Source organism: Panthera pardus, unplaced genomic scaffold (genome assembly GCF_024362965.1).
Source record: "Panthera pardus isolate Hobbes unplaced genomic scaffold, ASM2436296v1 HiC_scaffold_18, whole genome shotgun sequence".
NCBI classification, from domain to species: Eukaryota; Metazoa; Chordata; class Mammalia; order Carnivora; family Felidae; genus Panthera; species Panthera pardus.
The window spans coordinates 19,138,672-19,159,632 of record NW_026526743.1 but is presented as its reverse complement, the minus strand read 5'-3'; the positions used below and the strand labels follow the sequence as shown (position 1 = coordinate 19,159,632).

General features: G+C 35.7%; 1 protein-coding gene across 4 annotated transcripts in view; it reads left to right on the top strand.

The window, feature by feature from the left end:
• Positions 1–20,961, top strand: part of LSM14A (LSM14A mRNA processing body assembly factor) — a 48,655-nt gene that overhangs the window by 21,123 nt on the left and 6,571 nt on the right. For 2 of the 4 annotated variants that reach the window (XM_019423376.2, XM_019423377.2), the window contains exons 2-9: positions 2,196–2,359; positions 5,216–5,345; positions 10,227–10,349; positions 15,555–15,731; positions 16,016–16,081; positions 18,544–18,726; positions 18,831–19,002; positions 20,375–20,606. In XM_019423376.2, coding sequence (XP_019278921.1) covers positions 2,196–2,359; positions 5,216–5,345; positions 10,227–10,349; positions 15,555–15,731; positions 16,016–16,081; positions 18,544–18,726; positions 18,831–19,002; positions 20,375–20,606 — 1,247 coding nt within the window. The remainder of the gene's footprint in view (positions 1–2,195; positions 2,360–5,215; positions 5,346–10,226; positions 10,350–15,554; positions 15,732–16,015; positions 16,082–18,543; positions 18,727–18,830; positions 19,003–20,374; positions 20,607–20,961) is intronic. The other 2 variants (XM_019423378.2, XM_053906028.1) reach the window with 1 other exon arrangement.

Sequence of the window (20,961 nt, the reverse complement as noted above, 5' to 3'; positions counted from 1 at the left end):
ATTTATTTTGAGAGAGCGTGTGTGCATGAGCAGGGGAGGAGCAGAGAGAGAGGGGGAGAGAGAAAGAATCCCAAGCAGGCTTTGAGCTGTCAATGCAGAGCCCAACAAGGAGCTTGAACATACAAACAGATCATGACCAGAGCCAAAATCAAGAGTCAGACGCTTAACCAACCTAGCCACCCAGCCGCCCCTCAGTATCATTTTGATCCTAAGAGTTTTAATTTTTTCAAAAGGTAAAGCAGTATGTTCCTGAAATTTTCTTCTATTTCCTGGGACAAATATTAATCCTGCATGGATTTTTCATCTGTCTAATGGCTACGTGGGTATAGTTTGAATGGTTTTGTTAGGCCTTTGGAAAAGCTGATGGGGCTTGTCCATCATTTTTGTGTAAGGAAGACTTTGAACTTTTCCTCCCTCTGCTTCAGATGAACTAGTCTATTACTTCTGAGGCCTGGGACTTTAAAAAAAATTTTTTTTTTAATGTTTATTTTTGAGACAGAGACAGAGCATGAACAGGGGAGGGGCAGAGAGAGAGGGAGACACAGAATCTGAAACAGGCTCCAGGCTCTGAGCTGTCAGCACAGAGCCCGACGCGGGGCTCGAACTCACGGACCATGAGATCATGGCCTGAGCCGAAGTCGGACGCTTAACCGACTGAGCCACCCAGGCGCCCCTGAGGCCTGAGACTTTATACATTGTGTGGTGGTTGTGGTGGTGCTGCTGTTACTGAGGTTAGGGATGATACTGATTTATATGCAATTTTCTTAATCCTGATTTTTCTAACTCTTTACCCTTCCTTTTGGATACAGGACAAAATATAGAACCTTGTCACTTACTCCTCTCCTTATAAAGTATTCTTTGGCCATTAGGGAAAGAAGAACTTCAACTAGGGCATTCTGCATCTTTGCCCTTACCACATCAGTGTTTCTGTCCCCATCTACCAATACGGAGGTGCCAGTGAAAATTTCTCAGGGCATGCCGCATGTGGATTCTCAGACTGGCCTTCCAGTTTGGACTAACAAATTCAGTAGCTGAGTGATACTTTTTAATAAAAGTTATGGTATGAATTTGAGATCTTCTCAATAGGGGTATTTTAACTTTTCATTTTCTTTAATTTTAGGGAGGGATATTCTTCTGCAAGCCTACATCTATGCCACCATCTTTCCTGGAAGCAGCATAAGTAATAGAATTTTTAGGATGGGTGGGTCATTATTTAAAAGGAAATAGCATTCATATTTAATCTAGCCCTGAATTAGTTTTGCAGAAAAATGCATACATTCAAAATGTTGCACAGTGTTAAAGCGTTTACTCCCTTTAGGTTAGTCTTTAAGTGGATAATATATGATCTTTCAAACTTTCTTATTTGGAACTTACGTATGGATGCAGATATTTTCAGCGGTGTAAGACAGTAAACCTGAAACTTTAGTGTTCATAAGAAACTCTTAAGGAATTGGTTTAAAATACAGATTTCTAGACTCTCCTCAAAGTCTGATTCAATGGATTTGAATAGGATTCCAGAAATCTTTTTAGCCAGCTTACCATTGTGCAGGTGGTCTATGTTTAACTTTGAGTCATGCTGTCTTAAGTGTTGAAATAATCATATTTAATTATGAGAAAAATATTTTAGGTAACTAGGTCATTTCAGGCTGTCCCCTGGGGTGAATACCTGACAGCCGCTTGGCTTGGCTTCTAGAGGACCTACTACTCACCAGGATAGATGTTCCCTTCATTGTCTTCTCTAATCCAAAAGTTCAATTTGGGATTTTGTGGACAGGGAAGTCTTCACTTGCCACTCCCAACAAGAAATCTCATGTAGGCTTGCCAGTTTTTTATGTTGCTGAATGATGACATTCAAAATAAATCAACAATGAAAGGACATTTTTAACACCTCCTCTCACCATAATCACCAAAGATATAAATAAATAAAGATGTAGGAAGAACACGACCTCATGATACAGATTGTTTTTTAAATTGAGTACATTGAGCTCTAGGCAAAACCCGCTCTGTTTTCCTCTTTTTTTTAAACAAAATTTCTTTAGCTACAGATTAATAGATATTTTCTCAGCTGACATTTAAGAACTGCTGTATTGGAACCGCAGTTTATTGGAACTGTACTTGGAAGAGTATACTTCTGACAGTCACTACCTGAATATGATGAGTAGACGTGTATCTCATATCCTCTGTTTTCTCACCAGTTCGATCCTTTGGTACAGAAGACAGACCAACAGATCGTCCAATACCACCTCGTGATGAAGTCTTTGAATACATCATATTCCGTGGGAGTGATATTAAAGACCTCACTGTTTGTGAGCCACCAAAACCACAATGTTCTTTGCCTCAGGACCCAGCTATCGTTCAGGTAACGGATAGTAAATTTGTCTTAGAGTGCAAGAAAACTGCAAGTACATGGCTAGCCTTAGCTTGTACCTCTCTTGGATTTTGGCATGTTTTGTTTTTTTTTTAATTTTCTCAGTTGAATGTTCATGTACTTACCATTTCCTAGTCACCTAGATACCTAAAATACCTGGATAATGTTTTCACCCAGGTTTTATTCTTTAGATCATAAGTTGGGACTAAATAAAGTAAGCGATAGCAGAGGAATTTATTTTTATCATAAAATATTTTCTAATTTCAGCAATAGTTAAAATAGCGTGTATTTATTGAAGTCTAACTGTATGAGAAGCACTGTTCAAACCACTGCACATACAATAAATCAATCCTCACAATACTCTCTGAGCTTGGTACTATAATCTTGTTTTTATATTTCTCATTTTTACAAGTGAATAATATAGAGCCACAATTTGGACAGACCAAGCAGTCTGGCTCTGGAATCCAGAATCCATGCCACTCACTATATTATTCACGTTTGGTTCATATTATAAACCAGGGTGGTAATGGCTACTCTTAGGTTAAGATAATTAGGTTCAGTGAAAAAAAGTGATAAATCACATTGGTACTTTATATATGTATATTACATAATATGCATGCAGTGTTATATAATAAGGTAGCACAAAAACATAAAAGGATTTTATGTATACTTCTAAAAAGGTATGAAAAAAGAAGACCCTAAGTATTCTCAGTAAAAGAAATAAAAAATTTGTAATTTATTAGAAATAGATATAACATATCTAAGAGATTGTAAATTATGAATTAAAAAGGTTGTTCCTTTCAGTACTTGCTTCCATGTTAATTGGAAGTGTATAGAAACTGCCTGAATTTAGTTATAACAGCAGAGGAAGCAGATTTCATATAGGAATATTTTCATTTTAGGGCATAGCTGATTAAAACCCCCTAGGTTTTTCTCCTGGACCCATTTTCTTCTCAGCCTTTTTTCTTGTCAGAATTTTTGGTCATTTGCACTAAAATATGCTTGTTGACTTTTTTTAAGGTTATACTTTTAGATTTTTAAAAATTAACTTCCCCTTTTTAATGCTGTACGTGATAAAATCTTAGTTTTCCACAAAACAGATTCTTAGAATAAATATTATCTTGCATAAGGTTTGTCTTACTTCCAGCTATTAAAAGAAAATACCTGATAAACTCTTCTGAAGAAAATAGTAAGTGGTATATAAAATTAAAATGGAAAAAAAAGAGGGGTGCCTGTCTTGCTCAGTGGATGGGGTGTATGATCTCAGGGTTGTAGGTTCAAGCCCCGCATTGGGTATAGAATTTAGTTTAGAAAAAAAGAGAAAGTACCTTTTAACATTTACTTATTAGTATTTATTTTTCCTGAATATAAGCTTTAAAACAATTTTTTTTTATTTTAGAGAGAAAGCACATGCAAGCATGGGGGAGAGAGAGAGAGAATCTCTCTCTGTTTTTGTTTTTGTTTTTGTTTTTGTTTTTTGTTTTGAGAGAATGTTAAGCAGGCTCCATCATGAAGCCTGACACAGGGCTCAGTCCCATGACCCTGGGATATGACCTGAGCCTAAATCAAAAGTCGGATGTTCAATTGACCAAGCCACTAGGCACCCCTGAATATAAGCTTTTTAATAAGAAATAGTTAAATTTATTCTTGTAATATACATAAACTGGAGAAATTCTCTACTCTCATCTCCCCTTCCACCCCCGCTCCTTTTTAAGTCTTAACTTTTGAGGAAGTAGTCTGAAGGAATCCTGAGAAAATCCTTAAAAGAAAATTTTTTTTTTCTTTTAAGTAGGCTCCACTCCCAGTGCAGGGCTTGAACTCATGACCCTGAGATTGAGTTACAAACTCTATTGACTAAGCCAGCCAGACACCCCAAAAATGTGATTTTTTTTAATGGAGGGAGAAGAGACACATTTTAATAGAGCTAGCCCTCACCAAATAGTGGTGTTAGCTGATTGTCTTTTGTATATATATCTTCTGATAATTCTCCAGGGAAATAGTTACTTAAGTAATCAGCTTTATGGAATAAGAAGAACCAAAAGAACACAAGTTAAACTGGTGTTGAATTTCTTCCAGCCACCATAAATTTTCACTTTTGATCTTTTGATTCAAATATTCAGTAGTATTTAGTGAGTACCTGCCATGTTCCTCATAGTAGCAGTAAACACACAAAGTCCTGCCATCAGTGAGCTTATATTCTTTTGGTCATTATTAGTACACTGCATATCTGTATTATGAGATATTTTATATATTAAGATAAATTAGTGTATAGCATGCATACTTACATATTATAATTATTTTAGGTTTAGTAAGTTAAAGTTTTTAGAAAATGACCTTTAATGTAATGCTAAATATATTTAAAAATGTAAATGGTCTTATGTGAGATAGTTTGTTTCTTCATCTCTTTCCTGTAAATTTAATAGTGCATCTCGAATGATTGAAAATATGAGCAAAATCAAAAGTGAGTTGTCTTATTTTTGTCAGTACCAGACTGAAACACAGTATAACCAAATGTAATTTTTCCCATATTTTTTTCTGCAAGCAGAGTTACTTATTCAAGTAACTTTTCTTTCCTAAATCTGCTATAAAACTCTTAACTCAGAGTAGTTTATTGCAGAAAAAAATTATTTATAAATCACATCCAGTGTAATTGGCACATTGTCTGCAAATATTGAAATTAGAAGGGTATTAAACTGTTTTGATATTAAATGCATGTTGTAAGTTGTTATAATTGGTTTTGTATCTAGTAATTATAATTAAAGTTTTCTTAGAAGTATAAATACTCAAATTTTTTCATTCTATACATGTTGTGTAGAGCCTGGAAAAATAACCCCGGTCTTTCTTCAGTCTTCACTAGGCTCATCTACTTCTTCATTCCAGTCAGTGGGTTCCTATGGACCTTTTGGCAGGATGTCGACATACAGTCAGTTCAGTCCAAGTTCATTAGTGGGGCAGCAGTTTGGTGCTGTTGGTGTTGGTATGTTGTACTTTTGCTTTTTCTTTCTTCCTTTCTTTCTTCCTTTCTCTTTCTTTCTTTTCTTTTCTTTCCTTTTCTTTCTTTCTTTCTTTTTTCTTTCTTTCTTTTTTTTAATTTACCTGCCTTTACCACAAATTTGCAGACATGTTGTTTGTTGTTCTTTCTGTAACCTGTTATTTTAAAGGCTTTATTTAATGCCCTTGATGACTGACTAGTGGTTCTATGAAGGTCATCGCCCAGAATAGTCACATTTGTTTTTAAACCTACATATATCCAAGTACCAATTTTCATTGAATGTTGTTTTAAATTTATATAAGCTATATCAGTTTAAAATAAGCATTTTTTTCTGGGTTGCCTGGCTGGCTCAGTCAGAAGAATATGTGACTCTTGATCTCAGGGTTGTATGTTCGAGCCCCACGTTGGATGTGGAGATTACTAAAATTAAATAAATAAACTTTAAAAAATAAAAATAATAGGAAAATAACCATTTATTCTCAGCAGGTTGGGTTTTCAGAAAGGGATTAGAGATAATGCTGTAATTATTAGGGAATGATGATGCCAGTAAGGAGTATTTATATTATGCAGAATGTGAAAAGATACTCCTATATAGCATGTTTCGAGGGTGTGGTGCTTTGTTTATTGTAACAATGTTTTAGAAACATTAACACTGTAAGGAGAAAGCTAGATATAATCAGATCAGCTCAGCGTTGTTTTGTTTTTATAGCTGTTTAGCTCTACACCTTTACTGAAATTCCCACAGTAAAGAATAACTTTTTAAATCTCAAATTCTAGCCCTTAATCTTTGTTCGTTCAATTGAAATAACCATTTATCAGTTTACCTTGTTTCTCTGAATCACAAATCCAGTTTCAGATGTATCTTAAAACTCATCAGTATGTTAACAGGTTTTATTAAAATTAATTTCTTTTTATAAATATACTTTTTATATAGTTGTGATTTCAAGTATGTTGAATGTTTGGCTTTCACAAAATCAAAAAGGATGGGAAAAAATAAATCCTAAAGTTGAATGGATACAACTGGTATCCACAACTGGTGCTAAGTGTATATCAAATTGATAATATAGCCACAGAGAAAAAAAGAATTCAAGTAACTTTTACACTTGCAGTAGGGATATATTGTAAGAATAAATAGCAATGTAAAAAAACCTTGACTTAGGGTTTGTAATTGGTAGTGGTATTGATGTTAATTTTTAAACTATTTTGTATGTATTACAGGATAGGGCAAATGACTAGTATATTAATATTGTTGGCAAATGCTGTTCTTTCCATGGAGAAGGGAGATAGAAATATAGGGATGATGCAGAACCCTGTGGTGTTGAATATGAATTGGAAGTATGAATGTGAACTTATTTTTTTAGAACTGGTTATTTCTTGATTCTGTTCATAGAAAGGGCCTAGAAGCAATGATGCCCAGTGGCAGAGAATATGTGTAGACTAGTGAGTTTCAAGATACACCTGAAATTGGTTTCTAAATACTGTTCCCCACTAAAAGGAACTGGAACCCTTGAAAAAAGAAGATGGGGAAACAATGCTCTTTTTTCTTTTTATGTTTGTTTGTTTGTTTGTTTAAGTAATCTCTACACCCAGCATGGGGCTTTAACTAATGACCCCAAGATCAAGAGTTGCATACTTTTCCAACTGAGCCAGCTAGGCACCCCAACAGTAAATAAAATAAAAGTTCTTTATTTTATTTACTTATTTTTTTTTTTACCAAAAAATGCTAGCTAATAAATAGAAGGAATGGTAGATGTAGAAAATCACCATTTTTGTAATCTCCAGTATACTAATCAGCAAGGATTAGTAGTGGATGCTAAAATCATTGGGTGAACAGTGCTGGGCAGAATATTAAAATGGTCCTAAAGTATCATCTCAGAGTTAACTTATTAATTACAGAGGGAAGACATCGTGCCTTTGTAAGGGAGAGATCTGATGCTCACCATTTTAATCAAGTCATACAGTTTGGCATTGCCATAGTTAACTAATTAAATGTCTCCTAATGTGATGATATAGGGAGGAGGTAAATCAAGATTTACTCTGTTAGCTGTAACTGTTAGAATCCTATTCTGAGGTTTTAAATAAGGGACGGTTGCAAATTAGCCTTTTGAGATTCCTTTGATTAAATTGAATAGTTGGCTAACACAGATTTTTATTGTACTTACCTCCTACATTACTGTGATGTTTGTATGATTTAATATGTATAAAGCATTTGAATAGGGTCTAGCACATGGTGTTACATAGTAAATACTGCTTCTACCATTCTTCAGAGCCTGGTCTTCTAACCAAGAAATATTTTGTGGTGGTGAAATATCTCTTCCTTATAAATGCTTTTGTCTAGTTTTAATATTACTGGGAGTTGCTAGTTCAATGTTCTTTGGGTGTCACAAAGGTAGAGGGTGTTGTTTGTATTTTCTATGTCAGTTGAGTAATTTTTGCAGATTATTTTTGATTTTTTGATTTCTGTATTTGTAGGATAATTTATGGAGTGGCTAGAGAGCTATAATAATATTTAGAAGTTGTTAAATAAGGAAGAGGAAAATTGGAGCATTGATTAAGGTGGCAGGCATTTTTTGGAAAAAGAATTAACTCAGATATGGTTTGTGTTGGCACCAAAGAAGCCATTTTAATCTAAACCTCTTGTTTTCATTTTCAATTCCTAGTGCAATTGACCCTTGAACAATATGGGTTTGAACTGCATAAGTCCACTTAAACGTGGGTTTTTTCCTGATAAATACAGTACTAAATGTATTTTTTCTACCATGTGATTTTGTTAATAACATTTTGTTTTCTCCAGCTTATTGTCAGAATATAGTACAGTATTCTGACTTAAAAAGGAAGGTTAGGGTTGCCTAGGTGGTTCAGTCAGTTAATTATTGGACTATTGGTTTCAGCCCAGGTCTTGATCTCAGGGTCATGAGTTCAAGCCTCACGTTAGGCTCCGCACTGGGCATGAAGCCTACTTTAAAAAAAAAAAAAAAAGGTTTAAATAAATCAGGGAAACACTATTGCTATTTTGGGGAAATTTTTTCCTTTTTAATTTTTATATATTATAGTCTTTACAGTTTTATTTGGAATTTATATCATGAAGAATTAATATCCATAACGTCTATAGGGCTTCCAGAAATGAGGACCTACAACCCAACAGAAAAAGAGGCAGGTGTTAGGAACTACTTTGCCTTTTTCAAAAAGGAATACAAATGTCCCCTAAACATGGAAAAATGCTTAAATTTTGCTTATAATAGATATAAAAATTAAATCTGCGCTGAGGCATCGTTTCTCACTATCAATTTGGCAAAAACCCAAAAGTTTGAGTATATATATACTATCTTTATAAGATAGTGGGGAAACAGATACATTGAAAGGGGTGATGCACCAGACAGAATTAAAGCACTCTTTTTTTTAAACTGATGCTAAAGTAATTCTTATGTGCAAAGATTTTCAGTCTTTATTCACTTTAATGAGTGGATCCTTAGGAAAAAATAATGATCCCACGATAAAGGAAACAGCAGAACAGCCATGGCAAGCTAAGTCTCACAGTACCTTTGTGGAGAGGATGGAGGGGTACTGGCTGAAGAGACAGACAAATGGGTACATTTTACCTGGTTAAGTAGTCAAATCATATTAGACAATGATTCTCTTATGTCTCCAGTGTTTCATACAGATTAATTTTTAATCACTGAGTTTGAAGAACATTAGAAGGCATGCTTATGAACTTTATAGTGAGCATAAAGCCAGGAGGCTATTTCATACGTTGAGACTGACAGGCTAAGTAAGGATTGTTAAGGATCCACTTCGGTAAAGTGAAAGGAATTAAACATTCCAGTTAAAAAGCAGAGAGCATCAAAATGAATTTTTAAAAAAAAAGCAAGATCCAACTATATGATGTCTATAAGAAATACCCTGAAAGAGGTAAAAGAATAAGAAACAGCATGATGTACCATACAAACACTAATAACAAAACTATGTTAGACAAATTAATATCAGACAGATGGGGGCACTACCAGAAGAGAACATAGCATGTGAAAAGTAAATGATCCACAAGTGCTGTAGAAACTTAGAGAAGATTGACATAACCTTGTATAGCAAAGAATTTGGGTTCTTTCTAGGGATTTGTTATTCACATCACAAAAGCAGAACTTTTTGTGGTTGCTTTAGGCAGAATGCAGCCCCTCAGTGCCATCCTGGGGGAAAGCATTAAAATCAGGAGCCAACTGGCTGTTGCCTTAGAAATGCTGGACAAGCTCTTCATAGACCTGACTGCCCGTTTGGCTATTTGTGCAGATACTTGGTATTAAAGTAATTAAATCTTAATATTGGTGTAGAATGTGCCTTTTCCTGCTACTTCTCTGTCTGACATGGGTCCTTGCTGTCCCATACATGTAACTGCCTAGGACAGTGTTGCTGTTATAAAAATTGTTTGGGGGTGCCTGTGTGGCTTGAGTTGGTTGAGTGTCCCACTCTTGGTTTCAGCTCATGTCATGATCTCATGGTTTGTGAGTTCAAGTCCTGTGTCAGGCTCTGCACTGGCAATGGGGAGCCTACTGAGATTCTCTCTCCTTCTCTCTGTCCCTCCCCTGCTCACACTCTCTCTCTTAAAATAAAACTTTAAAAATAAAAATAAAAATTGTTTGTATCCAAGGATGCTGGAGTATGTATGTGTTGGCTTGCTTTTTTCATGTAGTGTGAAAGATTTCTCGAATTATTTTTGATGCACTTCCATTAATTTTTCACGATTATTAATTTGCACAAGTGTTCCAAAAGGGGAAGGGTGGCAACAGTTATTATCATTAAAATGGAATATTGCTTTATATCATTGAAAAGTTTAAATTAATACATTTTTTTTGTCATTAAAAAAATCTCTTAAAGCTGGAAGCTCTTTGACATCCTTTGGAACAGAAACATCAAACAGTGGTACCCTATCCCAAAGTAGTGCAGTTGGTTCTGCCTTTACACAGGATACAAGAGCTCTAAAAACACAGTTATCTCAAGGTAAGCTGGGGTTTTTTTTCTTCATATGTTTCCATTCCTAACATCTATAGTGGTTTTTGTCTTTCTCTGAATGTAAGAGCTTTTGCAGCTTGCAAATCACATGTGTAATTTGTTTTTTTTTTTTTAATTTTTCTCCTGCTTGCTCTTGCAATAGTTGTATTATTGAATGGCATCCACCATTTATACTCTACAATTCTTAGATCATAAAACTGAACCAGTGAACACTCTAAATTTGACACTTTTTTTTGCAAGGCAATTATATAACTTGTATATAACACTTAAATATATCAAATTAGTCCCAGACTCACCATTGAAGATGAACTATTCTTAGTGAATTTGAAATAACAGCTAAGGGAAGCCTGGGTTGCCTCAGTCAGTTGAACATATGACTGGCTCAGGTCATGATCTCGTGGTTCGTGAGTTCGAGCCCTGTGTCGGGCTCTCTGCTGTCATTACAGAGCCTGCTTAGGATCCTCTGTCCCCTTCTCTCTCTTTACCCCTCCCCCGCCTGCACTCTCTCAAAAATAATAAACATTAACAACAACAAAAAGAAATACCTTAAAAAAAAAAAGGCAAGCTTTGCTTTATGCTGTTGGGTCTTTCTTAGCATCCTCACAGGATCTAAAGCAGTGGTTCTCAGTGTAGACCACACACAACCAAATCATCTGGAGTGCTTTTTTTTTTTTTTTTTTTTTTAAACATTTATTTATTTTTGAGAGACCTAGTGAGACAGCACGAGTAGGGGAGGGGCAGAGAGAAGGGGAAACACAGAATCTAAAGCAGGCTCCAAGCTTTGAGCTGTCAGCACAGATCCTGATGCGGGGCTTGAACCCACATATCGCGAGATCATGACCTGAGCTGAAGTCGGACACCTAACGGACAACGACAGAGCCACCCAGGCACCCCTGGAGTGCTTCTTGAACATGTAGATGCTAAGGGATGCCTGGGTGGCCCCCTGCTGGGCTCTGCACTGATAGCATGAAGCCTGCTTGAGATTCTCTGTCTCTCTCTCATACCCCTCCTCTGCACACATTTGCATGCACTCGCTCGCTCTCTCTCTAAATAAATAAATTCTAAAAACTTAAAAAAATGTAGATCCTGAAAAAAAAAAGAGAAAGAATAACTTTAAAAAGTATATGTAGATCCTGAAAACTGCTGTATTAGACTCCTTGGAGTTTGGGGATGTGCATTCTAATTAGCTTCTTAAAAGATCTTTTAATTTTTTTTTAATCTTTATCTTTTTTTTTTATTTTGCTTTTTATTTTTTTTAATTTACATCCAAATTAGCATATAGTGCAACAATGATTTCAGGAGTAGGTTCCTTAGTGCCCCTTACCCATTTAGCCCATCCCCCCTCCCACAACCCTTCCAGTAACCCTCAGTTTGTTCTCCATATTTATGAGTCTCTTCTGTTTTGTCCCCCTCCCTGTTTTTTATATTATTTTTGTTTCCCTTCCCTTATGTTCATCTGTTTTGTCTCTTAAAGTCTTCATATGAGTGAAGTCATATGATTTTTGTCTTTCTCTGACTAATTTCACTTAGCATAATACCCTCCAGTTCCATCCACGTAGTTGCAAATGGCAAGATTTCCTTCTTTTTGATTGCCGAGTAATACTCCATTGTATATATATACCACATCTTCTTTATCCATTCATCCATCGATGGACATTTGGGCTCTTTCCATACTTTGTCTATTGTTGATAGTGCTGCTATAAACATGGGGGTGCACGTGTCCCTTTGAAACAGCACACCTGTATCCTGTGGATAAATGCCTAGTAGTGCAATTGCTGGGTCATAGGGTAGTTCTATTTTTAGTTTTTTGAGGAACCTCCATACTGTTTTCCAGAGTGGCTGCACCAGCTTGCATTCCCATTTAATCTGTTTTGCCACCAGCCAGTCTTATAATCTTCGGTGGTCCCAAGATTCTGTATCTGTTTTTATCTGTAGCTAAAATGGTTGTTTTTAAGAATTCTTTCTTAGATAAAATACTTCATGTTTTTAAGCATTAGTTTTCTAAACTATAAAATGGGACTTTAGGGGGCACGTGGCTGGCTTAGTCAGTAGAAGATGCAACTCTTGATCTCCGGATTGTGAATTCAAGCCCCCCATGGGGTGTAGACATTAATTACTTAAAAATAAAATCTTTTAAAAAATTTAAAATGGGCACCTGCGTGGCTCAGACCGTTAAGCATCTGGCTCTTGATTTCAGCTCATATCATGATCTCAGTTTGTGGATTTGATCCCCACTTCAGGCTCCCACAGTGACAGTGCAGAGCCTGTTTGGGATTCTTTCTTTCTCCCTCTCTCTGTGTCTCTCCCCCATTCACTCTTTCTCTGTCAGAAATAAAGTTTAAAAAAAATTAAAATGGACTTCCTTGGTAACTAACATTTATCGTGAGAATTACATTTCTTAAAATGTGTGCAGTGCCTTTAGCATAGTGCCTAACACATAGTGTGCTTAGATGTTAAATATCTTAATAGCGAACATTAACCTTAATATTGAAGCATTTATTAAAATCATAAATAAGGAAGCCTGTTACCACTGCTACTCAGCATTGTTCTGGAAGCTTTAGCCAAATCAGGAACACATGAAAAAGAAATAAGCATAAATGATTAGAATTAGTATTATTTGACAGTGCTGTGACTTTGTACTTGGAATTGAGAATTCACTGAAAAACCTAGAACTAATAAAGGACTAAATTCGAGGTCAGCTCTAAAGTCAGACATATGAAAAACCAACAGTGGTCCTAAAACCTACCCACTGATTATGTAATGGAGATGAAAGGTGTTCACGATAATGAGAAATAAAAATTATGTATAAAATACATAATAAATATGGCCAATTTCTGTAGAAAATATAAAATGTACATATAATTGAAGAAACAGATCTTGTTCCTAGATAGAAAGATGTAGTATTAGAAAGACTTTATGTCTCATATAATTAAATTTATGATACTTCTAGTAAATCTAAATAAAATAGTAGGAGAACTTAATAAAACATACACAGTCTTAAAAATAAACATGGAAGTATAATTAGACATATTTTTAGAATAAAAGTAATGACATGGGCTTACCTAATTGATAATAGTACACCTAAAATAAAGCAATGCAGGAATAAAAGTCAGAAATAGTTCCAAATATTGGGGCACCTGGGTGGCTCAGGCACTTGGACGTCCGACTTCGGCTCAGGTCATGATCTTATGGTTCATGGGTTCGAGCCCTGTGTCGGGCTCTGTGCTGACAGTTCAGAGCCTAGAGCCTGCTTCAGATTCTGTGTCTCCCGCTCTCTCTGTCCCTCCCCCACTCACGCTCTCTCTCCCTCAAAAAAAAAAAAAAAAGGAATTAACATTTAAAAAAAAAAAGATACTGTTCTAAATATAAATAAGTGATTAGTATATGATAAAGATATTTTTTAATTAGTAGAGGAAAACTGGCTATCCAGTAAGTGATGTTGGGAGAGACAACTGCCTGATCATTTGGGAGAAATAAATCTAGATTCTTTCTTGCATGCTTAGAAAATAAATTTTAAATAGATTAATGTATTTTAAGATTTTTTCAAGTACATATTTATTAGAAGAGAGGGATGTATTTCTATAAAGCAGTGATGGAGAAAGCCTGGGATTCTGCATTATTAAGTTTCATCAATTAAAACTTCTGAATTTTACAAAATTAAAATACCAAGAATATTCTTTGAACTGATAAGAATGTGACGCTAGGTGAAGGGGTGTGTTTTTACTATGCTAAAACCACCTTCTGATCTTATTCCTAATGGTATGTCCAGCATTACGTGTCTTTCCCTCTGATAACGAAATTGCTGTGACTAGAAGACTAGACTTGATTGCTTTGATTGCCCCATCACTTGTAGTTCTGTAACACTTGGGAGTCACAGGATTTTTTTCTCAAAAGCCTTGATGAGACAAGTCTTGTATATTTATAAGATTGTTTAATTTAGTATTGTAAAATTAAACAATAGGCTTTTCAAAAAAACCTTAGCACTTGTTTTGTAAATAAAGCCCTTTGTAAGGTGGTAAGTGATTATAGAATGTTTTCTCACAGGCCAAAACTTACACAGACTGCCATGGTTTCCCATTATAATCAGTGGGAACATTGTACTGTTCCTCTTAATGGTAAACTTTGGCATTAATGGCTGGAAATGGTGATACACATTTATGAATGCATACTTTAGATAACCATAAACTTGGGAAGTGTTACTAATAAATGGTCCCTGAAGCATCTGGTACACAGTAACCAGTGCATTGTCAGCACTCACCGCAGTTTACCAGTGGTTGGAGCCTATGCAGATATGCACAGGTGGGTAGTAACATGTGCAGCATACTTGGAATTTTTTTTTTTTTTTTACATGAAATGAGCATAATTTCCTTAGAACATTTTGGTGCAATATCATGGGATATGAGGGCACCTGGAGCAGAGATTTATAGAAAACATTATAGGGACAAAAAGCATGATGGGAGCATCTGATGTTACAGTCTTCTGTTCATACTGTGACCAGACTCTGACCTCATAAAAGGAAAAATGGAAGTTTTAAGTATAAAACCCATATTAAACAAAAACTTCCAAGAGATGTTTCAAATGGCCAAAAATGAATACAGCTGCTGTGTAATTATCTGAAGGTTGTATCTGTTGCTGGCCTGAGTATTGATGTATAATTTACCTAAGGTATTAGAGGACTTCACCTGTCTAATTTTCTAATCCTTTACTTCCTTTATAATGGATTGTAATGGAGATATAAAACCTTAGGTTACAGCCTTTGGAAATAATGGCTGAGGTGTCAGTATAATCTTGTGGCTGTCATTACTGGGGAAAGCCTGCATCTGACTGCCTACAACATGATCTTTGATAGTATTCTTCAGAAATCTTGCCCAGGCAGCACTTTTTTAAAAACTTACTGAAATCTTATTCCACCAGTTAAAATACAAATAAAGTTCCAAAGGTTGGTTGGTTGGTCGTTGGGTGGTTTTGTTTTTTTGTTTTGTTTTGTTTTTTCAATGTTTCTTTACTAGCCTAGTGACCAGCCCACTAAAGATAACCAGGTTTAAACTCTGGTCTAATAAGTAGGTGAATTCAAATTTGTGCTAAAGATTTAAATTGGTAGAAATAAAACTGTAGACATTTTTGTTGAGGGTCTAGATTATTTTGAAATCCCCAGAGGATAGGGTAGTTTCTTATCTTTTGGTTACGTTTTAGGTCGTTCAAGCCCTCAGTTAGACCCTTTGAGAAAAAGCCCAACCATGGAACAAGCAGTACAGACCGCCTCGGCCCACTTACCTGCTCCAGCACCTGTTGGGAGGAGGAGCCCTGTATCAACCAGGCCTTTACCATCTACCAGCCAAAAAGCAATAGAGAATCAAGAGCACAGGCGAGGTAGAACTTTAGCTATTTACTATTCATTAATTGACTGATCCACATTTTCCATTCACCTTATTTTTCATTAAAAAGATTTACTTTATACAAATGATCCTAGAAGGTTTAAACTGAACTTGATAGATGTTCAGTCTTTCAAATTTGACTCAAAGTAGTGATGGTGGTGGGGGTATGGATTTTTTGCTTTTTGTTTTGGGTTTCTTTGTTTTCCCCATTTTTGAACTTTACAGAAGTGTTTGATTTTGTGTACTGAGCTGATTTGTGACTTTGTATATCTTTTGTAGCTGAAGTACACAAAGTTTCAAGACCAGAAAATGAGCAACTCAGAAATGATAGCAAGAGACAAATCGGTAAGTTACTTTATTCTGAAAGCCATATTCTGTGCTGTTCAGTTAGAAGGAACATTTGATGCATAATTACTTTTAAAGAATGAAAGCCTGGAGTTGGCGACTATGAAGGAGTAGCACTGGGGAGTTTTATTGGGGAAACAAAACATTTCTTAATCTTGATTAGGGCACTAGTTGTGCAGATGTATGCATGTGGCAGAATGTTATAGAATTATACATAAAGATACACCAAAAAGCGAGTATGCACAAAAAACTGTTGAAATCGGAGTGAGATTGGTATTATAATTATATTGTGCCAGGGTCAGTTTCCTGGTTTTTGTAAAGTAAAATAGTTAAATAAGATTTTACCATTAGATGGGAGACTAGGTAATGAGCATATAGGACTGCTCGGTACTATATTTTCAATTTTTTTGTGTCTAATTGTTTTAAATTACAAGTTTTTTTTTTTTTTAATGACCATTATATTTCTGGAATAAACTCTACTGGATGGTAGGCAGTTGTCTTAAAGTATATTGACTTTATCTGTCAGTAAGATTTGTATACTTAAATTGTTGTATGGTTTCCTCATTTGTACTTTTGTATTCTTTTTTTACATTTTTGTGTCAGTTTCACATTAGCATTATAAAATTATTTTCAATGTTTTCTATGCTGTTAGGAGTAAAATTATCTGTACCTTGAAGGTTTGAGGCTTTCTTAACATAATTATTTAACCCCTGAGCTTTTTTTCTATAATTATTGAAGAATTTTAATTTTCTTAAATGATTTTTGACTTCATATGATTGTACTCTTCTGTTTTGTAATCTATAACATTTATCCCCAGATTCATTCATTTTATTAATACTTTCAAATATATTATTAGAGGATAAAGTATTATTTTAAATGTCCAAATTAAAAAATAAAAGGCAGGTTTTAACCACCTTGTTTAGGTAATAATAAGAAAGTGATTTTTCACTTCAGAAAATGTATACTGTATTTCTCTTGTACGTTGCTGTATATATTTTTGTATGTGCTATGTGCCATAGAATACAGAAGTTTTGGTTTGATTTACTACATTTCGCTTTTTTTTTTATCTTGAAAGAGAGAGAACTTCTCTCTCAAAATAAGATAAATGCCACGGTGCAACTTCGGGTCAGGTCATAAATTCATAGTTTGTGAGTTTGAGACCTGCGTCGGGCTCTGGGCTCTGCACTGACAGTGCAGGGTCTGCTTGGGATTCTTGCTCTGTCCCTCCCCCACTCATGTGTTTCTCTCTCTCTCAAAAATAAATAAATAAATCTAAATAAAAGAAAAAAAGAAGATAATTGCCATACTACCCATCATTTAAAAATCATATAAAGTAATAAATAAAAGGACCTTTTACTGCCCTTATATTCATCCCTCAAAGGTTCATTAACAGAACAGTGAATATTCTTTCAGATTGTTTTTCTTATGGTTTTACAAACAGACTACACTTCAACTTTTTTTAACACGGAAAGATTGTGCTATACTTAACTTCCTGGCTTGTGGCCAAAGTGTTTTTAATAGTGAAGTTGAATGTTTTAAACATCCTGCTTATCTAGATCTAAGTGTCTGGATATGCCGCTGTGGCTTTTTGTGGTTTGTTTTCTCAAACATGGGCAATTTGCCAAACTTCAGCAAACACTGATCACAAACCTATTACTGTGCAGCCACTTTCTGATCTTTGTCAGTATTAAACATTTCACATAATTATAATCATTGAATTCATACTGCTTTGTGTTGTTACTGTTAACTCACATCAGTTACTGCTCCATATTCCTCTTTTGTTTTTTCTTAACTTTTCCTCTTGTGTTGTATATTTGGGTTCTCAACTTTTCACTGTCATTTATGCTACTTTGGTATTTCATTATCATATCTCATAAATCCTGTTATCATAATAGAGAAAGAATAGGTGCTAGAAGACTTGAATAATATGAAGACATTTAGAGGGAGAAAAGAAAGGTGAAAGAGGAAGTGGTTGGAGTGGTTGAGACCTGGTGCTTCTTTTGTGATCTGTGATGTGGAAAGAATACCTCCTACCGTGCAATTTGTGTTTATTAGTGTTCATTTATTTTTCTCATTCTAAATGTTGATTCTTATGATCCTTTCATAGAAGACTTCCTAAATTTTGAGAATTCACTATACGTTTGGCACATTGTAGGAATTAAAACTATAAGCAGAGCAAAGCCCCTCCCTCAAAGAGTATTAGAGTAATTTGGTACAGGAGCCTCCAAAATTGTTTGGTTGTACACTCTGTAAATAACATATATGAGTGTGGACCCCATGAAAATAAATTTCATGTGCGTGGTTCTCAGCCTACTATATATTAAGTGTTAGTGAAACTCCTTTTTTTTATATATAAAAACTACAAGTACAGTGATGTGTATAGAGACTTGTAAGCATTTTTGTTGTTGACTACAATAATAGTTTCTGTCCTAAACCAGCTTATTCTTTCTTTATTGACCTAGTTCCAGGTGCTCCTTCAGCTCCAAGAAGAGGACGTGGAGGTCATCGAGGTGGCAGGGGACGATTTGGTATCCGACGAGATGGTCCAATGAAGTTTGAGAAAGACTTTGACTTTGAAAGTGCGAATGCACAATTTAACAAGGAGGAAATTGACAGAGAGTTTCATAATAAACTTAAATTGAAAGGTGAGTTTTCGTTTTTCTATTCAGAAAATGTTCTGATTTGACTTGTGAATCATGGATGTTTAATAGAAGTCTTGACTTTCTGGTATGTGCTTGCTTTTCATTAGAAGATAAACTTGAGAAGCAGGAAAAGCCTGTAAATGGTGAAGATAAAGGAGACTCAGGAGTTGATACCCAAAACAGTGAAGGAAATGCAGATGAAGAAGATCCACTTGGACCTAATTGCTACTATGATAAAACCAAATCCTTCTTTGATAATATTTCTTGTGATGATAATAGGTACAGTCTTTTAAGCTGCTCTTATATTCTTAGCTTGAAATATGAAATGATTTCTTAGAAATTCGCAAACTTTAATGAATACTTAAAGATATCTAATGACTATAATTTTTTAATGTTTTATTTTACTGGAAGAAAATAATCCATACTAAAATTTTCAGTGATATTACTCCTTGTGAAGAAGAAATAACCATATACTTTTGTTTAGGGATGCATTCACATTTGAAAATTGGTAATTAAACCAAAAGCTAACATCTGACATCTAAGTAAGACCTTTTATTTTACTCCTCTTCAGTGTGGTTCAAATGAAGCCAGGGCCAAAAGCACTAATGTTACTTTGAAGTTTGTTGATACAGTAAAACTTTGTCATATCACAGCAAATGTGGATCCAGAAAATTGTCGGGTTAATTGAAAGATCCAGCATCACAAGTTCCAGAGTTTCTGCTACCCAAGCCACATTTTCATTCTCCTGACTATAGTTTGGTGCCACCTGGTGGCAGTTGTCTACTTCAGTGTAAACACGGATGGAGATGTTGTGATCAAAGTCCTGATTGTCTGGGCTGGAGCAATTTACTACAGCAGCAGTAGCAATTTAATTTTTTTTGTTGTTTATTTATTTATTTTGAGAGTGAGACAGAGAGCGAGCATGAGCAGAGGAGGGACAGAGAGAGGGAGAGAGAATCCCAAGCAGGTTCCACACTGTCGGAGCAGAGCCTGATGCAGGGCTCGATCCCACGAACCATGAGATCATGACCTGAGCTGACGCCAAGAGTTGGACACTTAACTGACTGAGCCACCCAGGCACCCCTGCAGCAGTAGCAATTTAAACACTTGCTTCAGACACCAGGTCCGGGGACTGGGCCGGGAACATACTAGGAACTCGGGGACTTAGCTTCCTTCTTCCAGCTTCCTGAGACAGAGTTCCCTTTCCTGGCTTTGCCCTCTCTTACATTGGGCCAAAGGGAGAGTGGAGTCAGTTGCCAATCCTATATTTGAATTCCCATTGTATTGGGGGCTATTACCATGTTTGTTTTATATACTGTATTTGAAAAAAACTAATACTGGTCATATTTGCACATGAAATTTAAGAGAATATCATGAGGACATTTTGCCATGGATGGCTTGTGATGACTTAGATAAGGTGCTTGGTTTTTCATCTTTTATTTTTTTAATGTTTATTTTTGAGAGTGCACAGGGGAGGGGCAGAGAGAGGAGACAGAATCCCAAGCAGGCTCCACACTGTCAGCGCAGATAAGGTGCTTATTTTTATTTGATCTTTAGGAATTACTTATCCGTAATTTGGGAATTAGTGTCACATAGTTTTGCCGGAAAATGTTCTTACGACCTGATACAGTAGAGTTTATTCTTATAACAGAGAACGGAGACCAACCTGGGCTGAGGAAAGAAGATTAAATGCCGAAACATTTGGAATCCCACTTCGTCCAAACCGTGGCCGTGGCGGTTACAGAGGCAGAGGAGGTCTTGGTTTCCGTGGTGGCCGAGGACGTGGTGGTGGCAGAGGTGGTACCTTCACTACCCCTCGAGGATTTCGTGGTGGATTCAGAGGAGGTCGTGGGGGCAGGGAGTTTGCAGATTTTGAATACAGAGTAAGTATTGTCTGCTTTGGGGTTGGCAGGCAGTTTTATGAAATTTGGAATGTTTTTACTTTATATTGGGTGAATATTTTTAAGACATTGTAGAACTTCCATTTTGACTCTTCAGTGGGGGATGAGGTTGTTTATATAATTATAAGGAGCAGTAATTTCTTGGCTAATGAGTCCAAGTTTTTTTTAACTGTTTCCATTTGGAGGAAGCGAAAGATAGAAATGAGATTGGGGTGGAGGGGTCTTTTTTATTATAGAACCATGGTTTTAGATTTCATGGATAGTAAAATTTCCCCCAAAAATAAAAAATGTGTTAGAGATAGGCTTAGGATTTTTTTTTTTTTTTTGGAGGCATGGG